The following is a 25485-nucleotide window of genomic DNA, read 5'->3' on the forward strand; positions in this document are numbered from 1 at the left end:
ACTCTTTTGGGGGCAAACATAAACATTAAATTACGTGCCCCCCGATCTGGGGGACACTCCAAACATTTCCCAAAACCCTTTTTTTGTTTTTTTGGGGGGTTTTTTTGTAATTTTTTGTAGATTTTTTGTGTTTTCTTTTGGGCTCTAAAACCATAATTTACAAGTGCCTCCTATAAAACTGGGGACGGGGACACTAAAAACCTGGCAAATAAAACAAATTAAACTTTAAAACATATAAAATCAAATTAAAATTTGGTTGCCGGGGGTGATGATACACTCCAGGACCTCCGGTGCCCACCTCTCGCGGAATGCCGTGAGCGTACCGGTGGACACCGCGTGCTCCATCTCTAAGGACACCCTGGCGCGGATGTACGCGCGGAAGAGAGGCAGGCAGTCAGGCTGAACGACCCCCTCGACCGCCCGCTGCCTGGACCGACTGATGGCACCCTTGGCCGTGCCCAGGAGCAGTCCTACGAGGAGGCCCTCGGACCTACCCGCTCCCCTCCGCACAGGGTTCCCAAAGATCAGGAGTGTAGGACTGAAGTGCAACCAGAAATTGAGGAGCAGCCCCTTTAAATAGTGGAACAGGGGCTGCAACCTCGCACATTCCACAAAAACATGGAACACGGACTCTTCCAGACCGCAGAAATTGCAGGCGGCCTGGGAGCCCGTGAACCGGCTTAAAAATTTATTGCACGGGACTGCTCCGTGCACCACCCTCCAGGCCAAGTCCCCGATAAACAGTGGGAGGACTCCCATGTAGTGTGCACTCCACTGGGGCCTATGCTTTATAGACCCGATACTAAGCGGCAGCTGAGCCAATTGAAGTAGTTAAGAGGGTGTTTAAACATACTTAATCAGCATTTTGCCATCTACTTACCATTTTTCCAGCTTTTTGATGCATTTCACAATGCTCGGGGATCACATCAGATAAGTAGGTCGGGTTTTCAATGACTCTCCATTGCTCTGAATAAGTGACAGCTGCAAAAGTGGTATAAAAGCTACCATTTCACAGCTGTTTACTTCTCCAATGTTAGAAGCTGGAGTCTTCAGGATTTAGAACACATTTTTGAGCTTTAGGAAGGTTGGAAATGTTTGGAGTAAACTCTCTATCCAGTGTCACCACCTTGGAGCAATCTCTCTCACCATTGACAGATAGTTTCTGTCATCTTAACTTCAGCTGCCATCTAATCCAGCAGCATTGGTGCACTTGAAAAAACTCACCTTGGTCCTCAGAATCCCATCACGATCAGCCCCAACACCGACATCACCAGCACACCATCATCACCAGACACAACAGCATCACTAACAACAGCAAACTTTTCCACAAACACCTGATGCTGCACAGGACACGGGACATTGCTGCCTGGGAAGCCAGGGATGGCCTCGCGATGGCCATATTTACTTCACTTGACGCCGTACATCCTGACTGCCACATGATGTGCCAGGTTGGCAACACCCCACACCAGCACCATAAAGCAACTCTGAAATGCGCAAGCCAATCCTTTCACATTCATCACCATTGTGGTGGTGGGGGGTTAATCCTGGTACCCTTATGTCTCACCATTCATTGCAGCTGACTAAGCCACTACCAAAGGTGCACACAAATCTGTCCAAGAACGCAAAGTCTTAAAAATAAAGATTTCAATATTTGACAGCACATTAACAGAAACTTTACATGAACATTGGCTAAAGGACACAAGTGCCTACCCTCGTGTGTTGTTAGTTAGTATGATTGGACAAGGATGAGGGGGAGTGTGAGGGGTGGCTTGAGATGGGATGTGATAATGTAGATAGAGAGAGAGGGATGGGTGGACGTGCAAGGTAAGTTGGTGTGAGTAAGGGTGTGCAGGAGTAGGGTAGGGAAGGCAGAGTGATGGGGATGTGATGAGTGGCACAGCAGGATGAGGTTGAGTGTGGCTTTGCAGTAACGTTTCGTGATCTACTGAGATCATTAAAAGTTTTGCGCCACTGCAGCCAGGCCCTCCTAAAGACATCCCTGCTTGTGTCCTCCCGTGGAATGCAAAACCAGGCTGCGTTGGTGTCCTGGGGCGGTTTCTTCCGCCTTTTGGAAGGGAAGAGAAGCTTCCTGCGTGCTGTGACTCCCTCCATAAGCCGTGTTTGTCAGTGTTTGTCAATGCTGTAGAACACTGACAGCAGAAACTGTCAAAATAAAGTTGGCCATGATCCCTTTAAAGGAACCTCACAGGGCGGGTTTAACAAGCCCCATCAACAGAAGATTCTTGAGACAGAGCAGGATGATGCCAGGAGCGAGGTTGCAGTCCACCACTTACCTCGGCCGCACCGGACTGGCCTCAGAAGGCAATATCCTGGCCCAACCTTCTTTATCTCTAAGTCAAGAAGTGTGTGGCCTTTACAGTCAGCAGAGAGAGAAGACATGAGGTCATGGAAAAAGAGGAAGCTTCAAGGAACTCCCTTCATCTGTTTGTTTAAAAAATGAAAAACACAACCACAAAGATAATTATCTCTGGATTACTACCTGAGCCACGAGCAAATTGGCATAGGGTAAATAAGATCAGAGAGATGAACGTGTGGCTCAAAGACTAGTGTGGGAGAAATGGGTTTTGATTCCTGGTGCACTGGCACCAGTACTGGGGTAAGAGGAAGCTGTTCTGTTGGGATGGGCATCATTTGAACCGTGCTGGGGCTAGTGCCCTGGTGATTCGAATAACTAGGGCTGTAGAGAGGCCTTTAAACTTAATAATGGGGGGGAGGATTCAGGTGAGCAGAAATTTTAAAAGTCAAAGAACACGGAGACGGTAATAGAGCAGGGTAGCATTGGGGGAAATTATACCAGAGTGTGACAGGAAGGGACAGAATGTATAAAAATAAGAGTGTATCAGAACAAAACAGGGAAAAATTATAAAAAGACAAAATTAAAAGCTCTTTATCTGAATGCACACAGCATTCGTAACAAGATAGATGAGTTGATGGCACAAATAGATATAAATGGGTATGATTCGATAGACATGGTTGCAAGATAACCAAGGCTTGGAACTGAATATTCAGGGGCATTTGACAATTCGGAAGGATAGACAGAAAGGAAAAGGAGGTGGAGTAGCTTTGTTAATAAAGGATGAGATCTGGGCAGTAGTGAGAAATAATATTGGTTCAGAAGATGCAGGAAGAATGTTCCCAATGTTGGGGAAGTCCAGAACCAGGGGTCACAGTCTGAAGATAAGGGGTAAGCCATATAGGACCGAGAGGAGGAAAAACTTTTTCACCCAGAGAGTTGTGAACCTGTGGAATTCTCTACCACAGAAAGTTGTTGAGTCCAATTCGTTGGACATATCCAAAAGGAAGTTAGATGTGGCCCTTACAGCTAAAGATATCAGGGGGTATGGAGAGAAGGCAGGGGTGGGGTACTGAGGTTGCATGAACAGCCATGATCATCTTGAATGGCGGTGCAGGCTCGAAGAGCCGAATGGTCTGCTCCTGCACCTATTTTCTATGTTTCTATGGCGGAGGCCCTGGATGCGATAGCCAGGAACACTGCTGGCACAGGCCTCCCAGTGGTCCCAGAGCGCGGCACTCCACCCCTAGGTTCCGCACCACCACTGCGAACGACAGATGAGAGCAAGGACCAAGATCCTGCTTCTGCATCAGAGAATGTTACCCCCTCGGCATCCCCCCACCTGCTCCCGCACCCGTGTAACCACCGCATCTGCCTTCATCCCTCCCAATGAAGCACCGCCTGAGAAGCTCCTTGGCCAGACGCCGTGAAGCGAGAAGGGGAAGGGGTAGAGGTGGGGAGAAGAAGGGGAGGGGGGAAGGAAAATGAGGTGCATGTCCGCAGGTGATGGCTGTTATATCTCCACCTGGATGAATGCAATTTGTTGTAATGTATGGCGGCTGGGGACAACCCTCCTGCTTTGCCTTTGTATTCTGTGTTGCTGGACATGTTGAACATTTGATTGATGTCAACGGTAGAAAAAGTGGGGTGTGGGCAGGGGTTGGGTGTTATTGCCTGTGATACTTATGATTTTAGACCAATGTTGGTATAAATTTTTTTTTATTGAACATAATCTTGTTGCGCATTGTCTCAGATAGCTGGACCATTACACACTGGTGATTCCTTAACATGAAAGGGTTAAATACAAATTAAATTCAATCAACATAAACTTTAGCTGGCACCAAGATGAAGGGCACCATTGATGTCTGAGCTGCACACACACAACAGTGTATCAGCGTTGTCACTCACATCAATGCTCTTTCAGGCAAATCGTTCAGATATCAGCTCCTTATGTAACAGTCTTGCAGCTATGTAGCCACCATGGGCCCTTTCCTGCGGTCTGGAGGGGGTCATGGGCATGGTTGCATAGCCAGCCTGATTGTCTGGCCCTAGGTCAGCGTCCAGCCCCTCGTCGTCCTCTTCCTCTCTCTCCTGAGGTGGAGCATCAGACCCTTCTGGCAATTCTTGACCCCTCCTGATAGTCAGGTTGTGCAGCATCGAGCACACGACCACGAATTTACCTACTTGCTCAAGGTTGTATTGTAGCTCCCCTCCTGAGTGGTCAAGACATCTGAAGTGCTGCTTAAGCACAGTTATTGTTTGCTGGCCCCATTGCATTGAAAGTATAATAGCAATTGATCAGAAGCAATGATTTCCTCACTAAAATATACTTAGAGTAAACCCCCAATAGTCCAGAGTCTGAAAATATGTCTGTTGAGATGTTCACTTCACCTGAGAAGAACTCCAGAGTCAAGGCAAACTCTCCCGAAGTTGAAGCAGCTCTTTTAATGAAGCGACCTGCGATGTTAAAAATGGCAGCCACACCGCTGGCGTTTGCTCAGAACAGTTCCACTTTTTATGGGCGCTTTTTTGGGCGGGCGATATTGTGGGCGATATGTGTGCAAGGTGGTGAAAGTGATGGTGGGCGATCTGCTGGGCATTAGTTTTGCCAAATGTGTTCTTTATGACAAAAAAAAGTGGGTGGGTGGGTGGTATTATTAAACCTTGGCGTTAATTCCGTGCAGAAAGTAACGCTGGCTAATAGAAAGCAGAGAGTCGGGATAAATGGGTCCTTTTCGGGTTGGAAATCGGGGTGGTTAGTGGTGTGCCACAGGGATCAGTGCTGGGACCACAACTGTTTACAATATACATAGATGACCTGGAAGAGGGGACAGAGTGTAGTGTAACAAAATTTGCAGATGACACAAAGATTAGTGGGAAAGCGGGTTGTGTAGAGGACACAGAGAGGTTGCAAAGAGATTTAGATAGGTTAAGTGAATGGGCTAAGGTTTGGCAGATGGAATACAATGTCGGAAAATGTGAGGTCATCCACTTTGGGAAAAAAAACAGTAAAAGGGAACATTATTTGAATGGGGAGAAATTACAACATGCTGCAGTGCAGAGGGACCTGGGGGTCCTTGTGCATGAAACTCTTTTGGAGTTTACCTGTAAAACATAAACATTAATCATTGCCACCCGACCTGGATGACACACCAGATATTTACAAGGCCCATTTTTTTCTTTTTTGTGTTTTTCTTTTTTTTTTTGGTTTTTCTTTTGGGCACTAAAATCAAATTTTTTTCCCTCCAGTGCCCCCTATAAAAGGGGAGGGGGACACTAAAAGCACCGGCAACTAAAACAAATTAAACTTTAAAACGGAAAACCAAATTAAAATTTGGTTGCCGGGCGTGATGATGCACTCCAGTCCCTCCGGTGCCCACCTCTCGCGGAAGGCCGCGAGCGTACCGGTGGACACCGCGTGCTCCATCTCCAAGGACACCCTGGACCGGATGTAAGAGCGGAAGAGAGGCAGGCAGTCAGGTTGAACGACCCTCTCGACCGCCCGCTGCCTGGACCGGCTGATGGCACCCTTGGCCGTGCCCAGGAGCAGTCCTACGAGGAGGCCCTCGGACCTACCCGCTCCCCTCCGCACAGGGTCCTTGTGCATGAATCCCAAAATGTTAGTTTGCAGGTGCAGCAGGTAATCAGGAAGGCGAATGGAATGTTGGCCTTTATTGTGAGAGGGATGGAGTACAAAAGCAGGGTGGGCCTGTTGCAACTGTACAGGGTATTGGTGAGGCCGCACCTGGAGTACTGCGTGCAGTTTTGGTCACCTTACTTAAGGAAGGATATACTAGCTTTGGAAGGGGTACAGAGACGATTCACTAGGCTGATTCCGGAGATGAGGAGATACCTTATGATGATAGATTTAGTAGACTGAGTCTTTACTCGTTGGAGTTCAGAAGGATGAGGGGTGAACTTATAGAAACATTCAAAATAATGAAAGGGATAGACAAGATAGAGGCAGAGAGGTTGTTTCCACTGGTCGGGGAGACTAGAACTAGGGGGCACAGCCACAAAATACAGGGGAGCCAATTTAAAACCGAGTTGAGAAGGAATTTCTTCTCCCAGAGGGTTGTGAATCTATGGAATTCTCTGCCCAAGGAAGCAGTTGAGGCTAGCTCATTGAATGTATTCAAATCACAGATAGATAGATTTTTAACCAATAAGGGAATTAAGGGTTATGGGGAGCGGGCAGGTAAGTGGAGCTGAGTCCACAGCCAGAGCAGGCTCGAGGGGTTAGATGGCCTACTCCTGTTCCTAATTCTTATGTTCTTATGTTCTTATATTATGGACGTTGATTTCACCCATTCTGATGATTCTGCCGCCAAAAAATGGGAGGGCTGTAATATTTTTTCCCGGCGTTAAGCACATGGGGAATATAACATTCGCCGGTAAGTTTCCTAAAAATGCCCAACAGCTTCCATTTTGTGCCAAAATGGGCGATATATGGGCAATATACGTCATTTCAGTGGTAAAATGGGCGTTAAATGGGCGTTAAGCTGCAAAAAAAGTTGCAGGTCTAGCCCCAGATTCTGGAGAGGTTGCAATGGATTGGAAAACTGTAAATGTAATGCCCCTATTAAAAGAAGGAGGGAGACAGAGAGCAGGAAACTATAGACAATTAGCCTAACGTGTCATTGGGAAAATACTGGAGTCCATTATTAAGGAAGCGGTAGCAGGGCATTTGGAGAATCATAATGCAGTCAAGCAGAGTCAGCATGGTTTTATGAAAGGGAAATCATGTTTGACAAATTTGCTGGAGTTGTTTGAGGATGGAATAAGCAGGGTGGATAAGGGGGAACCAGTGGATGTGGTGTATTTGAATTTCCAGAATGCATCCGATAAGGTGACACATAAAAAATTACTGCACAAGATAAGAGCTCATAGGGTTGGGTGTAATATATTTGCATGAATAGAAAACTGGCTAACGAACAAGGGTCAAGGATGACTCGGAGCGGGTGCAGGACATTCTGAAAAGGGACGGTGAACAACCAGTTGTCGTGGTGCACATTGGTACCAACGATATAGGTAAAAAACGAGATGAGATCCTACGAGACGAATTTAAGGAGCTAGGAGCTAAATTAAAAAGTAGGACCTCAAAAGTAGTAATCTCGGGATTGCTACCAGTGCCACGTACTAGTCAGAGTAGGAATCACAGGATAGCTCAGATGAATATGTGGCTTGAGCAGTGGTGCAGCAGGGAGGGATTTAAATTCCTGGGGCATTGGAACCGGTTCTGGGGGAGGTGGGACCAGTACAAACCGGACGGTCTGCACCTGGGCAGGACTGGAACCAATGTCCAAGGAAGAGCATTTGCTAGTGCTGTTGGGGAGGAGTTAAACTAATATGGCAGGGGGATGGGAACCAATGCAGGGAGACAGAGGGAAACAAAATGGAGACAGAAGCAAATGACAGAAAGGAGATGAGTAAAAGTGGAGGGCAGAGAAACCCAAGGCAAAAAACAAAAATGGCCACTTTGCAGCAAAATTCTAAAGGGTCAAAGTGTGTTAAAAAGGTAAGCCTGAAGGCTCTGTGCCTCAATGCGAGGAGTATTCGGAATAAGGTGGACGAATTAACTGTGCAGATAGAAGTTAACGGATACGATGTGGCATCACGGAGACATGGCTCCAGGATGACCAAGGCTGGGAACTCAACATCCAAGGGGATTCAACATTTAGGAAGGATAGACAGAAAGGAAAAGGAGGCGGGGTGGCGTTGCTGGTTAAGGAGGAAATTAATGCAATTGTAAGGAAAGACATTAGCTTGGATGATGTGGAAATGGTATGGGTGGAGCTACAGAATACCAAAGGGCAGAAAACGCTAGTGGGAGTTATGTACAGACCTCCAAACAGTAGTAGTGATGTTGGGGAGGGCATCAAACAACAAATTAGGGGTGCATGCAATAAAGGTGCAGCAGTTATCATGGGTGACGTTAATATGCATATAGATTGGGCTAACCAAACTGGAAACAATACGGTGGAGGAGGATTTCCTGGAGTGCATAAGGAATGGTTTTCTAGACCAATATGTCGAGGAACCAACTAGGGGGGAGGCCATCTTAGACTGGGTGTTGTGTAATGAGAGAGGATTAATTAGAAATCTCGTTGTGCGAGGCCTCTTGGGAAGAGTGACCATAATATGGTGGAATTCTACATTAGGATGGAGGACAAAACAGTTAAGTCTGAGACCATGGTCCAAAACTTAAAGAAGGGTAACTTTGAAGGTATGAGGTGTGAATTGGCTAGGATAGATTGGCGAATGATACTTAAGGGGTTGACAGTGGATGGGCAATGGCAGACATTTAGAGACCGCATGGATGAACTACAACAATTGTACATCCCTGTCTGGCGTAAAAATAAAAAAGGGAAGGTGGCTCAACCGTGGCTATCAAGGGAAATCAGGGATAGTATTAAAGCCAAGGAAGTGGCACACAAATTGGCCAGAAATAGCAGCGAACCCGGGGACTGGGAGAAATTTAGAACTCAGCAGAGGAGGACAAAGGGTTTGATTAGGGCAGGGAAAATAGAGTACGAGAGGAAGCTTGCAGGGAACATTAAAATGGACTGCAAAAGCTTCTATAGATATGAAAAGAGAAAAAGGTTAGTAAAGACAAACGTAGGTCCCCTGCAGTCAGAATCAGGGGAAGTCATAACTGGGAACAAAGAAATGGCAGACCAATTGAACAAGTACTTTGTTTCGGTATTCACTAAGGAGGACACAAACAACCTTCTGGATATAAAAGGCATCAGAGGGTCTAGTAAGGAGGAACTGAGGGAAATCCTTATTAGTCGGGAAATTGTGTTGGGGAAATTGATGGGATTGAAGGCCGCCAAATCCCCAGGACCTGATGGATTGCATCCCAGAGTACTTAAGGAGGTGGCCTTGGAAATAGCAGATGCATTGACAGTCATTTTCCAACATTTCATAGACTCTGGGTCAGTTCCTGTGGAGTGGATGGTAGCCAATGTAACCCCACTTTTTAAAAAAGGCGGGAGAGAGAAAACATGGAATTATCGACCGGTCAGCCTGACATCGGTAGTGGGTAAAATGATGGAATCAATTATTAAGGATGTCATAGCAGCGCATTTGGAAAGAGGTGACATGATAGGTCCAAGTCAGCATGGATTTGTGAAAGGGAAATCATGCTTGACAAATCTTCTGGAATTTTTTGAGGATGTTTCCAGTAGAGTGGACAAGGGAGAACCAGTTGATGTGGTGTATTTGGACTTTCAGAAGGCTTTCGACAAGGTCTCACACAAGAGATTAATGTGCAAAGTTAAAGCACATGGGATTGGGGGTAGTGTGCTGACGTGGATTGAGAACTGGTTGGCAGACAGGAAGCAAAGAGTAGGAGTAAATGGGTACTTTTCAGAATGGCAGGTAGTGACTAGTGGGGTACCGCAAGGTTCTGTGCTGGGGCCCCAGCTGTTTACATTGTACATTAATGATTTAGACGAGGGGATTAAATGTTGTATCTCCAAATTTGCGGATGACACTAAGTTGGGTGGCAGAGTGAGCTGCGAGGAGGATGCTATGAGGCTGCAGAGTGACTTGGATAGGTTAGGTGAGTGGGCAAATGCATGGCAGATGAAGTATAATAAGTATAGTATGAAGTGATGTACTTTGGGTAGTTATTGAATAGAATTGGAATGAAGGGGAGAGTTTATTTGGTATTACCTAAAATATTATGTTTTTTGTATTTCAAGTGGCTAACGGTATATGCCCACATATATCTAGCATCATCCATACTGCATGAAATGGAGGTGCTACTTATATTTGTTCCTGTAATTCTAAGCTACGATAATATTTTTGCTTTTCTACATGGGGACCACTATAGCAGAGTGTGTAAAATTTATATTTTTATTGGAAGTCAGATATTTTACTTGGAATAGTTTTATGAATTCCTTGAGAGATTTTGTGTTTTTTTTAATAGATTTTCTGTGTTTGGCGAATGGAACACTGAGTTTACATAAAATTACTGGAATGGCAAAGCTACAAACATTTCCTATGGTGCAAACTATTGTGGGGGGTTAAAAAAACCCATTTCTAACATGTAGTTTGCATCCAAGCCCCTGCCCACATCGGTCATCTTTGTGGGGCCTGCTTTAATGCTTTTCTAGTTGCAAATATCCTCAACAAATCTGTTTCTTTCCTTCAATGACCATTGTAATATGTTTTACCAGTTTCCTCTTTTCATTCTGATTACACCTTCAAGAGCATCTGCTGTATTTTTATGTTTTCATTTTAAACCTTCTAGAAGTTCTCCTGTTGCTATTTTAAGCTTAATATTTAATTAAATCTACATTTTAATGTTTAACCCTCCACTTGTATATATTTCCATCTTCTCAAGACTTGCATACACAAATTTTGTACTTCTTAATCTTCAACATTCAACCCCTTTAAACATAACTGCAAAAAATTATTTCAGTACTTCAGTAGGAAGAGTTGACAACTCTAAAGAGAAAGCACAAGCAACATGACTGATTTAAATGAGGAGGTCCGAGACAGCCTAAAAGCTAAAAACAAAAGAAAATCTCCTGGAAAGGATGGTATTTATTCTAGTGCATTAAGAAGAACGAGGAATTAGATTTGTGATGTGTTAGTATGAAGGAATTGAATGCTGAGTTTTGCATTCTTGTTAGTTTTGAAGAAAGATAAAGTGGAACCCATTTTCAAATTGGAACGGGCAGCTACAGATGCATCAGCCTCACATAGCTGTAAATAATGGAACTAATTATTAAGTGTACCTGTATTTTAACCTGATAACTAACAGCCACACTGGCCATTCAAGACTGGCCATCTTCATTGACTTTTTTTGAGCATGTGATATTCCCAGTGAAACCCCACCTGGGAATGAATAAGAAATTGGCTGAATATTGGGAAGCAATGGGTACTGTACTTTTTGGAGGGGTGGGTGGGTGTGTGAGTACTGAGTGGATGCCTCCAGGATCAAATTTGGGATTTCTCTGTTTTTAATTTATAATAATTATTTGATTTCAGAAGGTCAATACAAATTATTTAAATCTCCAAAAGCTAACACACTGGAATGGAGGAAGGGTGGTTGTTGAATCTGAGGATGCAAAATGAGTTGGGTAAAATATGTAGAACAGTGGCAGGTGAAATGTAATGTAAATTGCTACATATGGTGAATGTACATACTCCAGTAATTCTGTTTCAATAGCTAAAGTTAGTAACGATAAAGAGATTTAGAAATGTTAGAACAGAGAGGATGTTTCCACTGATGGGGGAGACTAGAACTAGAGGGCATGCTCTTAGAATAAAGGGTCGACCATTTAAAACAGAGATGAGGAGAAATTTCTTCTGAGGGTTGTAAATCTGTGGAATTCGCTGCCTCAGAGAGCTGTGGAAGCTGGGACATTGAATAAATTTAAGACAGAAATAGACAGTTTCTTAAACGATAAGGGAATAAGGAGTTATGGGGAGCGGGTGGGGAAGTGGAGCTAAGTCCATGATCAGATCAGCCATGACCTTATTGAATGGCGGAGCAGGCTCGAGGGGCCATATGGCCTACTCCTGTTCCTATTTCTTATGTTCTTATAATGTGGATAAATGTGAGGTGCGAAAAACAGAGAGACAGACTATTATCTGAATGGTGACAGATTAGGAAAAGGGGAGGTGCAATGAAATCTGGGTGTCATGGTACATCAGTCATTGAAGATTGGCATGCAGGTACAGCAGGCGGTTAAGAAAACAAATGGCATGTTAGCCTTCATAGCGAGGGGATTTGAGTACAGGGGCAGGGAGGTGTTACTACAGTTGTACAGGGCCTTGGTGAGGCCACACCTGGAGTATTGTGTACAGTTTTGGTCTCCTAACTTGAGGAAGGACATTCTTGCTATTGAGGGAGTGCAGCGAAGGTTCACCAGACTGATTCCCGGGATGGCGGGACTGACCTATCAAGAAAGACTGGACCAACTGGGCTTGTATTCACTGGAGTTCAGAAGAATGAGAGGGGATCTCATTGAAACGTTTAAAATTCTGACGGGTTTAGACAGGTTAGATGCAGGAAGAATGTTCCCAATGTTGGGGAAGTCCAGGACCAGGGGTCACAGTCTAAGGATAAGGGGAAAGCCATTTAGGACCGAGATGAGGAGAAACTTCTTCACCCAAAGAGTGGTGAACCTGTGGAATTCTCTACCACAGAAAGTTGTTGAGGCCAATTCACTAAATATATTCAAAAAGGAGTTAGATGTAGTCCTTACTACTAGGGGGATCAAGGGGTATGGCGAGAAAGCAGGAATGGGGTACTGAAGTTGAATGTTCAGCCATGAACTCATTGAATGGCGGTGCAGGCGCGAAGGGCCGAATGGCCTACTCCTGCACCTATTTTCTATGTTTCTATGTTTCTAAAACAGAGCCAGGATAAATGGATCATTTTCTGGTTGGCAAACAATAACTAGTGGAGTGCCACAGGGATTGGTGCTGGGGCCTCAACTATTTACAATCTATATTCATGACTTGGATGTAGGGACTGAGTGTAATGCAGCCAAGTTTGCTGATGATGCAAAGATGGGTGGGTTGTGAGGAGGACGCAAATAATCTGCAGAGGGATATAGACAGGCTAAGTGAGTGGGCAAAAATTTGGCAGATGGAGTATAATGTGGGAAAGTGTGAGGTTATCCACTTTGGTAGGAAAAATAAAAAAGCAAATTATTCTTTAAATGGAGAAAAATTAAAAAATGCTGCAGTACAGAGGGACCTGGGAGTTCTTGTGCATGAAACACAAAAAGGTAGTATGCAGGTACAGTAAGCAATCAGGAAGGCAAATGGAATGTTGGCCTTTATTGCAAGGGGGATAGAGTATAAAAGTAGAGAAGTCCTGCTACAACTGTACGGAGTATTGGTGAGGTCACACCTGGAGTACTGCATACAATTTTGGTCTCTTTATTTAAGGAAGGATGTACTTGCATTGGAGGCAGTTCAAAGAAGGTTCACTAGGTTGATGCATGAGATGAAGGGGTTGACTTGTGAAGAAAGGTTGAGCAGGTTGGGCCTATACTCATTGGAGTTCAGAAGAATGAGAGGTGATCTTATTAAAACATATAAGATACCGAAGGGGCTCGAAAATTAGATGCAGAGAGGATGTTTCCACTCGTGGGGGAATTTAGAACTGGGGGCATAGTTTAAGAATAAGGGGTCGCCCACTTTGAATTGAGATGAGAAGGAATTTCTTCTCTCAGAGGGTTGTAAATCTGTGGAATTCTCTGCTCCAGAGCGCTGTGGAGGCTGGGTCATTGATTATATTTAAGGTGGAGATAGACAGATTTTTAAATGATAAGGGAGTGAAGGGGTATGGGGAGTGGCAGGGAACTGGAGCTGAGCCCAAGATCTGATCAGCCATGATCTAATTAAATGGCGGATCCTCTACGAACTCTCGCCGCTCCTCCGCCCCGACGTCGCCGCTCCAGCTGTACCTGCCCACACGCCAATCAGCGATCTAGATTTGGGTGATGTCAAATCCAGTCGCCTTCTTCACAGCCGTCACCCTCCTGCAGCAGCATGCTCTGCTCCCTGCAGTGGCATGTCGCCGCACGTTGTTCCCTCCAATGGCCCCGGCCTGCTGATGGTCTTGCAGGCTGGGACCAAGCCGATTTCCGGCCCAGGCCGCCGCACGTTGCTCCCTGTAATGGTCTCGGCCTGCTGATGGTCTTGCTCATGGTCGTGATCATGACCAAGTAGAGGCGTGAGTTCGGGGCTCAGCAATGGCAAGGGTCCTGGGGCCGCACGGACCAGCCCACACTGCAATATGTGCGTGCACTAGGTCCGTGCAGCAGGGCTGGTCTCCAGCCGTCTTGGTTAATCCTTGCCACTGGGCCAAGACCTAGCTCTGTCAAGCCCGTGTGGTGACTGATGTGCAACGGTCACCACACGTTAAAAAAATCCACGCACAGGTTTCTTCCATCCTTCAACATGTAGTTCGGGACCTGGAATATTAGGTCCTTCATTGAAACATCTGTGAGCTCATTCCTTTTTGGCGTGGAAGCAAGTCCTCCTCGTTTCGAGGGACTGCCTATGATGATGATGATGAAAAAGCGGAGCTAGCTCAAGGGGCCAAATGGCCTACTCCTGCTCCTATTTCTTATATTCTTATGTTTTCTGCCTGCAAAAAAAACCCAAATAACACTAGACAACCTGGGTAGGCCATCAACAACCTGGGAAATATCCAGTTTATATGACCCATGACGCTCAAGTAAAACAATTGAAAAAAACTGGCACCTCCATAAAAACAAAACAAAAATAAATGTCCACTGCTGCCCCACACTTCTGTCTCCTGGATCCTGAGTGCCAACATGTGTGCGGTTCCTGACTCTTGCCTGGTATCTCCAAGCAGATAATTAAAATGAATATCAGCAGCCACCACCACTGGACTCCACCACAAAAAGCACAATTAAACCCCCTGCCCCTCCCCTTAATATTGGTGCCATGTCTTTAGCTTTCTCCTGCATGCTGATGACACCCCACTCTACCTCTTCACTGCCACCAAGGCTGTTGCAGTACTTTCCAACTGACTGGCCAACATTGATTCCTGGATGAGTGAAAATTTCCTGCAGCAATGTCAGCAACACTGATGTCATCTTTTTCAGCTTACACGAGCACCTATGTGTTTCTAACTCTATCAGTCGCTCCATTTTCCCTTTCAAGCTAAATCTGGTGGTGGCCAATCTCATGTCTAGTTAAACTCTCAGTAAATTTTGTTTACACCATATCCAGCCTGTTGCTAGAACCATCTTTCCCCTTTGGAACATTAATGAAATCAGCTCTTTGGGGTGGATGGCTAGCCAATACTAAACACAAAGTCTGGCAATCATGAGAGGCATTTGTGTATGCAATGAACACAGTATCTTGCATCCAGCGCACTTGGAAGGATCTACAGAAGATGTCTCATTTGAAGAAAAGTAACAATGCGAGTAATGAGGATGAATGTCAAATTTCTTGCATTTCTGTTTACGTTGGTCCGAACAGCTTTATAAAAGAGTATTGTTAACCTGAATTTATCCATTAACATGTTGTAATTGCAGCACAAAAAGGTAATATTGAGGATATTTCAAAAGTACTGAAACAAGTAAGAAAGGGTGAAAAAGATTGTTGACTTATAGGACTGGACTTTCCATAAGTTTTGCATCGCTACCGCCCACTTAATGTCCATTTTAACGCTGAGATGAGGTATAACGCCCAGATAGCGCCCATTTAGCCAAAAAATGGAAACTTACACCCATTTATCGCTCACTTATCACCCAGCGTTACTTTCGGCATATAGTTAACACTGAGAATTAATAATACTGTCCGCCCATTTTTTTTTGCCATAAACGTCAGAAAAATGGAAACTAACGCCCATAATATCGGCGAACGCTACTTTCGGCATCTCGTCCACATATCGCTGAGAGAAACGCTGAAAAAAAGCGGCCCTCACCTGAACTTAACCCAGCGGTGTGGACGCCATTTTGTAAATCGGAGGACTTTTCATATAAAAGGCTGCTTCAACTTTTGGGGAGTTTTGATGTAATCTGGGGTTATTTTAAGTTGATTTGAAAATCTGAACAAACATTTTATCATACTGTGGACGATTTGAATTTATTTTATTTGTTTTTAGTAGGTACATTTATTATTTATGAACAATGGGTGTAATACTGATTGTTATTGTAATGGGGCCTGTAATTTCTCAGCCTTTCTTGATGACTACGCATATGCTGCAGATTGGAAATGGCAGAAGGTATTGAAGAGCATTATGTGCCCAATCAAAGAGGTGGCAGACTGAAGAAGAGGAGGACGAGGAGGTGGACGATGACCTCGGGGCAGACAATCAGGCTGACGATGAAACCATGCCCCCGCCCCCCTGTAGACCGCAGGAAAGGGCCCGTGGTGGCTACATAGCTGCAAGACTCTTAAGTCAGCAGCTCATAAATGAGCACTTTGCTTGAAATAACATTGGTGGTATTTACAAAGCTGCAAGATTGCTGTCCCTGCAGCTCATACATGAATGCTGTACATTACCTTGTAGACAGTTAAAGTTAAAGTTGATTCAAGTCACGCTTAATTATCCTCTTTCATGTTAAGGAATCACCAGTGTTTAACGTTGCAACTATCTGAGAAAATGCGCAACAATGTTATGTTAAAGGAAAAAAAATTATGATAACATTTGTATTAATTCATATTTATAACTCTAAAAAAACACCCCACCCCCATTCCAACCCATAACGAATTTATAACATTTATATCATTTATTAAATTTTTTACATTTCCAATAACACACATGCAAATACAACAAGGTACCCCCCTCCCCATTTCCCCCAAACTTCCCAACATTTATTAACAAGCAAGAACAATACTGTCACAACTCCAACTCACGCGGCCATGCACCTCATTTTCCTTTCCCCCCCCATCTCTTCTCCCCCTTCCCCTTCCCCTCCCGACTCCAAGCCGCCTTGCCGCACTGCTCCTCAGGCGCTGCTTCATTGGGGGCGATGACGGCAGATCCGATGGTTAGCCGGATGCTGGAGAGGACGTTCCCGAGGAAGGAACATCCTCCGAGCCAAAAGCAAGAGCTTCCTCCTGGCTCGCATGTGCCGTTGGCAATGGGGGTGCGGCACCTTGGGTTTCAGTGCCACATTCCGGGAACACTGGTAGCCCTCTGGCACCAGTGTTCTTGGCTATCACCTCCAGGGCCACCACCATCCGCGGCATGTTCTCCATCATGGTCGTGGATATTGTGGCCAGCTGTTGGGTTATGACCCCCATTGTCTGGAGGATCTACTGACCTATGTCAACACACCTCCTGGACAAATGAACCATGTCCCCGCTGAGATCTGCCGATCATGGAGCAGTACTGCTGCATCGAACCAACCTCCACGGGGTCAACGCTGGCACAGAGACACTTGGGATGCCCTGCGGCAAAGTGCTTGGGCCTGCTACCTCCACGGTGGAGGAGGACATGGCCGTAGGAACACAAAATGTAATCGGTGTGCTTGATATGGAGCTTGTTGCTGCAGACTCCTCCAACTCCTCACTGTCGGCAGTGGAGAGGGCACCCTGCCGCTCAACGAGCTCCTCACTACCAGAAGTATGATCCACCGGCACCGCCGGATCATCACCTCGCCTCGGTGATGTTGCCAGTGACTGCGCTCTTGGCTGAGCTACAAAACATAAATGAGATTAATTAGAGGAGAAGCGGGTGCTAGGGTCACAGAGTGATTCAAACGCTACACACAGCATATGCACGAGAACAGCACTACAGACATCACATTTAATGCACATAACCAAGTTCTGCATTACAATGATTTACATGAGCCAATCATTAATTACATAACAATTTCAGCAATCATCTACCATATATTGTACGGATATGAGTGGGTATGGCATCTATTGACTTTACATCACGCAATGGTGTATACTTTACTCACGTGGCATAACATCTGGTTCTGCTGCTGCACACTTAGCCGACTGGGTGTGGATCTCCACTAGTGCCAGCGCCCGCTCCTCAATGTCGGTCAGCTCACACATCACTTGCGGGCCGCCAGCCGTGCGCCGCTGCTCGGCCCTATTCTTCGAAAGCTTCTTCTGCAAAAGGTAACAACAGCATGACATGGCATAAGATCATTGCATAAGATCATTGCTAGGTACTGTCACAGATACTGATACAACACATAACTGGCATGTTATAATTATTATTATTATCATTATTAACCTAAAGATGTACACCGTAAACATAGAAACATAGAAACATAGAAAATAGGTGCAGGAGTAGGCCATTCGGCCCTTCGAGCCTGCACCGCCATTCAATGAGTTCATGGCTGAACATTCAACTTCAGTACCCCCTTCCTGCTTTCTCGCCATACCCCTTGATCCCCCTAGTAGTAAGGACCTCATCTAACTCCTTTTTGAATATATTTAGTGAATTGGCCTCAACAACTTTCTGTGGTAGAGAATTCCACAGGTTCACCACTCTCTGGGTGAAGAAGTTTCTCCTCATCTCGGTCCTAAATGGCTTACCCCTTATCCTTAGACTGTGACCCCTGGTTCTGGACTTCCCCAACATTGGGAACATTCTTCTTGCATCTAACCTGTCTAAACCAGTCAGAATTTTAAACGTTTCTATGAGGTTCCCTCTCATTCTTCTGAACTCCAGTGAATACAAGCCCAGTTGATCCAGTCTTTCTTGATAGGTTAGTCCTGCCATCCTTGGAATCAGGCTGGTGAACCTTCGCTGCACTCCCTCAATAGCAAGAATGTCCTTCCTCAAGTTAGGAGACCAAAACTGTGCACAATACTCCAGGTGTGGCCTCACCAAGGCCCTGTATAACTGTAGCAACACCTTCCTGCCCCTGTAATCAAATCACCTCGCTATGAAGGCCAACATGCCATTTGCTTTCGTAACCACCTGCTGTACCTGCATGCCAACCTTCAATGACTGATGTATCATGACACCCAGGTCTCGTTGCACCTCCTCTTTTCCTAATCTGTCACCATTCAGATAATAGTCTGTCTCTCTGTTTTTACCACCAAAGTGGATAACCTCACATTTATCCACATTATACTTCATCTGCCATGCATTTGCCCACTCACCTAACCTATCCAAGTAACTCTGCATCCTCATAGCATCCTCCTCGCAGCTCACACTGCCACCCAACTTAGTGTCATCCGCAAATTTGGAGATACTACATTTTATCCCCTCGTCTAAATAATTAATGTACAGTGTAAACAGCTGGGGCCCCAGCACAGAACCTTGCGGTACCCCACTAGTCACTGCCTGCCATTCTGAAAAGTACCTATTTACTCCTACTCTTTGCTTCCTGTCTGACAACCAGTTCTCAATCCATGTCAGCACACTACCCCCAATCCCATGTGCTTTAACTTTGCACATTAATCGCTTGTGTGGGACCCTGTCGAAAGCCTTCTGAAAGTCCAAATATACCACATCAACTGGTTCTCCCTTGTCCACTCTACTGGAAACATAGAAACATAGAAAATAGGTGCAGGAGTAGGCCATTCGGCCCTTCTAGCCTGCACCGCCATTCAATGAGTTCATGGCTGAACATTCAACTTCAGTACCCCATTCCTGCTTTCTCTCCATACCCCTTGATCCCCCTAGTAGTAAGGACCTCATCTAACTCCTTTTTGAATATATTTAGTGAATTGGCCTCAACAACTTTCTGTGGTAGAGAATTCCACAGGTTCACCACTCTCTGGGTGAAGAAGTTCCTCTGCATCTCGGTCCTAAATGGCTTACCCCTTATCCTTAGACTGTGACCTCTGGTTCTGGACTTCCCCAACATTGGGAACATTCTTCCTGCATCTAACCTGTCTAACCCCGTCAGAATTTTAAATGTTTCTATGAGGTCCCCTCTCATTCTTCTGAACTCCAGTGAATACAAGCCCAGTTGATCCAGTCTTTCTTGATAGGTCAGTCCCGCCATCCCGGGAATCAGTCTGGTGAACCTTCGCTGCACTCCCTCAATAGCAAGAATGTCCTTCCTCAGGTTAGGAGACCAAAACTGTACACAATACTCCAGGTGTGGCCTCACCAATGCCCTGTACAACTGTAGCAACACCTCCCTGCCCCTGTACTCAAATCCCCTTGCTATGAAGGCCAACATGCCATTTGCTTTCTTAACCGCCTGCTGCACCTGCATGCCAACCTTCAATGACTGATGTACCATGACACCCAGGTCTCTTTGCACCTCCCCTTTTCCTAATCTGTCACCATTCAGATAATAGTCTGTCTCTCTGTTTTTACCACCAAAGTGGATAACCTCACATTTATCCACATTATACTTCATCTGCCATGCATTTGCCCACTCACCTAACCTATCCAAGTCGCTCTGCAGCCTCACAGCATCCTCCTCGCAGCTCACACTGCCACCCAACTTAGTGTCATCCGCAAATTTGGAGATACTACATTTAATCCCCTCATCTAAATCATTAATGTACAGTGTAAACAGCTGGGGCCCCAGCACAGAACCTTGCGGTACCCCACTAGTCACTGCCTGCCATTCTGAAAAGTACCCATTTACTCCTACTCTTTGCTTCCTGTCTGACAATCAGTTCTCAATCCATGTCAGTACACTACCCCCAATCCCATGTGCTCTAACTTTGCACATCAATCTCTTGTGTGGGACCTTGTCGAACGCCTTCTGAAAGTCCAAATATACCACATCAACTGGTTCTCCCTTATCCACTCTACTGGAAACATCCTCAAAAAATTCCAGAAGATTTGTCAAGCATGATTTCCCTTTCACAAATCCATGCTGACTTGGACCTATCATGTCACCTCTTTCCAAATGCACTGCTATGACATCCTTAATAATTGATTCCATCATTTTACCCACTACCGATGTCAGGCTGACCGGTCTATAATTCCCTGTTTTCTCTCTCCCTCCTTTTTTAAAAAGTGGGGTTACATTGGCTACCCTCCACTCCATAGGAACTGATCCAGAGTCAATGGAATGTTGGAAAATGACTGTCAACGCATCCACTATTTCCAAGGACACCTCCTTAAGTACTCTGGGATGCAGTCCATCAGGCCCTGGGGATTTATCGGCCTTCAATCCCATCAATTTCCCCAACACAATTTCCCGGCTAATAAGGATTTCCCTCAGTTCCTCCTCCTTACTAGACCCCCCGACCCCTTTTATAACCGGAAGGTTGTTCGTGTCCTCCTTCGTGAATACCGAACCAAAGTACTTGTTCAATTGGTCCGCCATTTCTTTGTTCCCCGTTATGACTTCCCCTGATTCTGACTGCAGGGGACCTACGTTTATCTTTACTAACCTTTTTCTCTTTACATATCTATAGAAACTTTTGCAATCCGTCTTAATGTTCCCTGCAAGCTTCTTCTCATACTCCATTTTCCCTGCCCTAATCAAACCCTTTGTCCTCCTCTGCTGAGTTCTAAATTTCTCCCAGTCCCCAGGTTCGCTGCTATTTCTGGCCAATTTGTATGCCACTTCCTTGGCTTTAATACTATCCCTGATTTCCCTTGATAGCCACGGTTGAGCCACCTTCCCTTTTTTATTTCTATGCCAGACAGGAATGTACAATTGTTGTAGTTCATCCATGCGGTCTCTAAATGTCTGCCATTGCCCATCCACAGTCAACCCCTTAAGTATCATTCGCCAATCCATCCCAGCCAATTCACGCCTCATACCTTCAAAGTTAGCCTTCTTTAAGTTCTGGACCATGGTCTCTGAATTAACTGTTTCATTCTCCATCCCAATGCAGAATTCCACCATATTATGGTCACTCTTCCCCAAGGGGCCTCGCACAACGAGATTGCTAATTAATCCTCTCTCATTACATAACACCCTGTCTAAGATGGCCTCCCCCCTAGTTGGTTCCTCGACATATTGGTCTAAAAAACCATCCCTTATGCACTCCAGAAAATCCTCCTCCGCCGTATTGCTTCCAGTTTGGATTTGAGTAAAACATTACCGATCTAACTGCAATACATCAGATCTGAATTTATTTACTCATTACACTTACAATTCCAATTATATAAATATATAAGTAAATGTAAATAAATGTCATACTTACTCTGCCGGAACCAACAAGGTCATTCCAGTGCTTGCGGCACTGGTTGCTCTCACGCACCGATGAGACCACCTCGGCGATTTCGGCTCAAATCTTCTGGTACATCTTCGGGGTGGGCTTCCCATGCCCACCCCAGGTCAATTGACCCCAACGTGACTCCCCCTCCTGCAGGAGGGCAGCATTTGCCTCGTCCGAGAATCTCCTCGCTATTTTTCATCCTCCCATCTCCAATTCTTCTCCAACCTCACTGCCCTCACCAGCCTCCTCCACCTCCACATCGTGCTCTCTCACCTCTTCCATGACTTCCATTTTATTATTTTTTTTTACAGATATTTTTGTTTCACCAAGCTAAATAGTGCTATATTTTATGATTGTTCCTCACAAAAATCGTTCCAAACTCCGACAACAGCCAAACAAACCACAAAGATCCAGACAACAAACCCACACACGCTTTCTCTTCCTCTCTGCTCTCTCTCTTTTTCTGCGCATGTATTGATGACCCCGACCTCCTAAAACACGGGAAAAGACCATTGCCCTGGCGCTGCTATGGACGCTGACATTTTATGACAGAAGAAAAGAAAATACCACTAACGCCCATTTCACATCGTTCCCGCTAACGCCCATTTTATAAAGTGGAAACTAGGGGGTTTGAAAATGGGCGATAATCCAGCGCTCTCAAAACCCATAATAAACGCCAACAGTGGAAATAACGCCCATTTTTGGGCGATCTGTACAATAATGGAAAGTCTAGCCCATTATCCTTATACGCAGATAGAATAATATAAAGGTAGTCACTCTGCTTGTTGAACTTCAGCTAGCAAGGTACATCAAGTTTATTTGTTCTATGCTTAGTAGCATATATACTGTGCTTCTCTCTGCAAAATTGTGCATTCTGTGTCCTTGACATTTCTGAGCTTCCCTCTCCTGTTGCTCCTCTTCCAACATGTCAACCAATGGCAGACTTGATGGTGCCCCCATGCTATTACATTCACTGTAAAAAATCTTTCTTTGGCTATTTCTGTAAGATATGTATTATTCTGCTCACCCTTTGACCTTTGCCAGGAAAATTAGCACACTGAGAATGAAGTAAATGCTGAACCAATTTGCACTATTCCCATTAAATGCTCATTAACAAGGACATAAGCAAAAAGGAAACCTTCAGTCCCAGATCTATGCGTTAGCATGGGCAACAAGTATTATCATACACAAGCTATTACATAAGCACTACAAAGATAGACTTGCATTTATATAGCACCTTTCACAATCTCAGGACCTCCCAAAGTGCTTTACAGCCAACGAAGTACAGGTACTTTTGAAGTGTAATCACTGTTGTAATGCAGGAAACACAACAGCAAACAGCAATGTGATAATGACAAGATAATTGTTTTTTTTAATTAATTTGTTTGAGAGATAAATTTTGGCCTGGACACTGGGGATAACTCCTCTACTCTTCTTCAAAATAGTGCCATGGGGGATCTTTTACGCCCACCTGTGAGAGCAGACAGAGCCTCGGTTTAACGTCTCATCTGAAAGAAGGCACCTCCGACAATGCAGCCTAGATTTTTGTGCTTAAGTCTCCGGAATGGGACTTGAGCCCACAATCTTCTGACTTAGAGGAGTGCTACCAACTATGCTACAGCTGACACTATGGACACTACAACCTGAAGTCAGTGGCAAAAGTGCTAGCACTGACACAAAAAAATTAGCAATCATTAATAATTACTTAGATTACTTAGCACATGTGCTACCTGTACTCCAGAGGGCAAGTCTTCCCCAATAATGTGTCAGTGTTAAAGAAGGGAATTCTGCTTTTAGAATGACATTATTTTATTCCAGAGATGGAAGTATGAGTACATTTTCATATCTTTTGTTGGTGAACATAGTTCAGAATTTCAACTGACAAATATTGTTTTCAATAACAGTAAAGTATGTATCAAACAACCTGTAGTTGGGATCCAATATTTTCACGCTGAAAACATAAACTCCGGTATAGTCAGTTGGCCAGGTCAGGTACATAGAGCTTGTTCCATTCAGAATTTCATACGGTCTGTCCATGTTTTTAACAACTCCATGAGACTCAAAACAAGACCTATAATTCTTAATCCAAATACATCAACATAAACCTTCATTATCTTATTGTTATACCAATATTCTTCTGTGAACACTGCATGATATTAGGAAAATGGAAGGCTTTTAAGTTCATTACAATACCCTCAGCATACTGTATGACAATACAACAATAACTTGCATCTATATAGCACCTTTAATGTCCCAAGAAATGTAAACAGGCAAAAATGGATGCTGAGCCAAAAAGGAGATATTAGAAGAAGTGACTAAATGCTTGGTTAAAGAGGTGGCTTTTAAACAGGGGTTTAGAGGAAAAGAGGGAGGTAAAGAGGTGATAAGATTTTGGGCGGGAATTCCAGAGCATGAGGCCTAGATAGCTCATTGCAACAATGCTGGAGTGAAATAAGTGGAGGAAGCACAAGAGTCCAGAGTTGGAGGAACACAGAGTTCTTGAGCAGGTTGCAGAGATGGGAGGGGGGGGGGGAGGTCAAGGAGATATTTGAACACGAGGATGAGCATTTTAAATTGGAGGCATTGGTGGACCGGGAGTCAATGTAGGTTAGCAATCATCTGGGAGATGGCTGAGCAGAACTTGATGCAGAATAGGATGCAGGCAGCAGAGGCTTGGTTGAGCTTAAGTTTATGGAGGGTGGAAGATGGGATGCCAGCTAGGAGAGCATTGGAATAGTCGATTCTGGAAGTGACATTGGCATGATTGAGCGTTTCAGGAGCAGACGGGCAGAGGCTGGAATGGAAGCTGGAATATAAAAGCAGGGAAGTCCTGCTACAACTGTACAGGGCATTGGTGAGCCCACATCTGGAATACTGCATACAGTTTTGGTATTTTTATTTAAGGAGGGATATACTTGCATTGGAGGCAGTTCAGAGAAGGTTCACTAGGTTAATTCCTGAGATGAAGGGGTTGTCTTATGAAGAAAGGGTGAGTAGGTTGGGCCTATACTCATTGGAGTTTAGAAGAAAGAGAGGTGATCTTATTGAAGCGTATAACATTCTGAGGGGGCTTGACAGGGTAGATGCAGAGAGGATGTTTCCCCTTGGGGGGAAATCTAGAATTAGAGGGCAATGTTTCAGAATAAGGGGTCGCCCATTTCAAACGGAAATGTGGAGGAATTTCTTCTCTCAGAGGATCGTGAATCTTTGGAATTCTCTATCCAGAGAGATGAGGAGGCTGGGTCAATGAATATATTTAAGGTGGAGATGAACAGATGTTTGAACAATGTGGAGACAAGGGTTATGGGGAGCGGGCAGGGAAGGGGAGCTGAGGCCAAAATCAGATCAGCCATGATCTTATTGAATGGCGGAGTAGGCTCGAGGGGCCAAATGGCCTACTCCTGCTCCCATTTGTTATGTTCTTATGAGGCAGGCAGTTTTACGTAGATGGTAGTAGGTGTTCTTTGTCTCGCAGATGTTAGAAGCTCAGCTTGGGGTCAAATAGGACACCTAGGCTGTGAACAGTCTCGTTCTACCTGAGACAGTGGCCAGGGAGAGGGATGGAATCGGTGACAAGGGTATGGAGTTTGTGGTGGGCCGAAGACA

General features: G+C 44.9%; 1 protein-coding gene across 1 annotated transcript in view; it reads right to left on the reverse strand.

The window, feature by feature from the left end:
* The window catches only part of LOC139273868 (cation channel sperm-associated auxiliary subunit epsilon-like), a 252269-nt gene that overhangs the window by 17660 nt on the left and 209124 nt on the right, over positions 1 to 25485 (reverse strand). Inside the window, exon 17 of the mRNA XM_070890944.1 lies at positions 23804 to 23958. Coding sequence (XP_070747045.1) covers positions 23804 to 23958 — 155 coding nt within the window. The remainder of the gene's footprint in view (positions 1 to 23803; positions 23959 to 25485) is intronic.

This window comes from Pristiophorus japonicus, chromosome 9, assembly GCF_044704955.1.
Source record: "Pristiophorus japonicus isolate sPriJap1 chromosome 9, sPriJap1.hap1, whole genome shotgun sequence".
Lineage (NCBI taxonomy): Eukaryota > Metazoa > Chordata > Chondrichthyes > Pristiophoridae > Pristiophorus > Pristiophorus japonicus.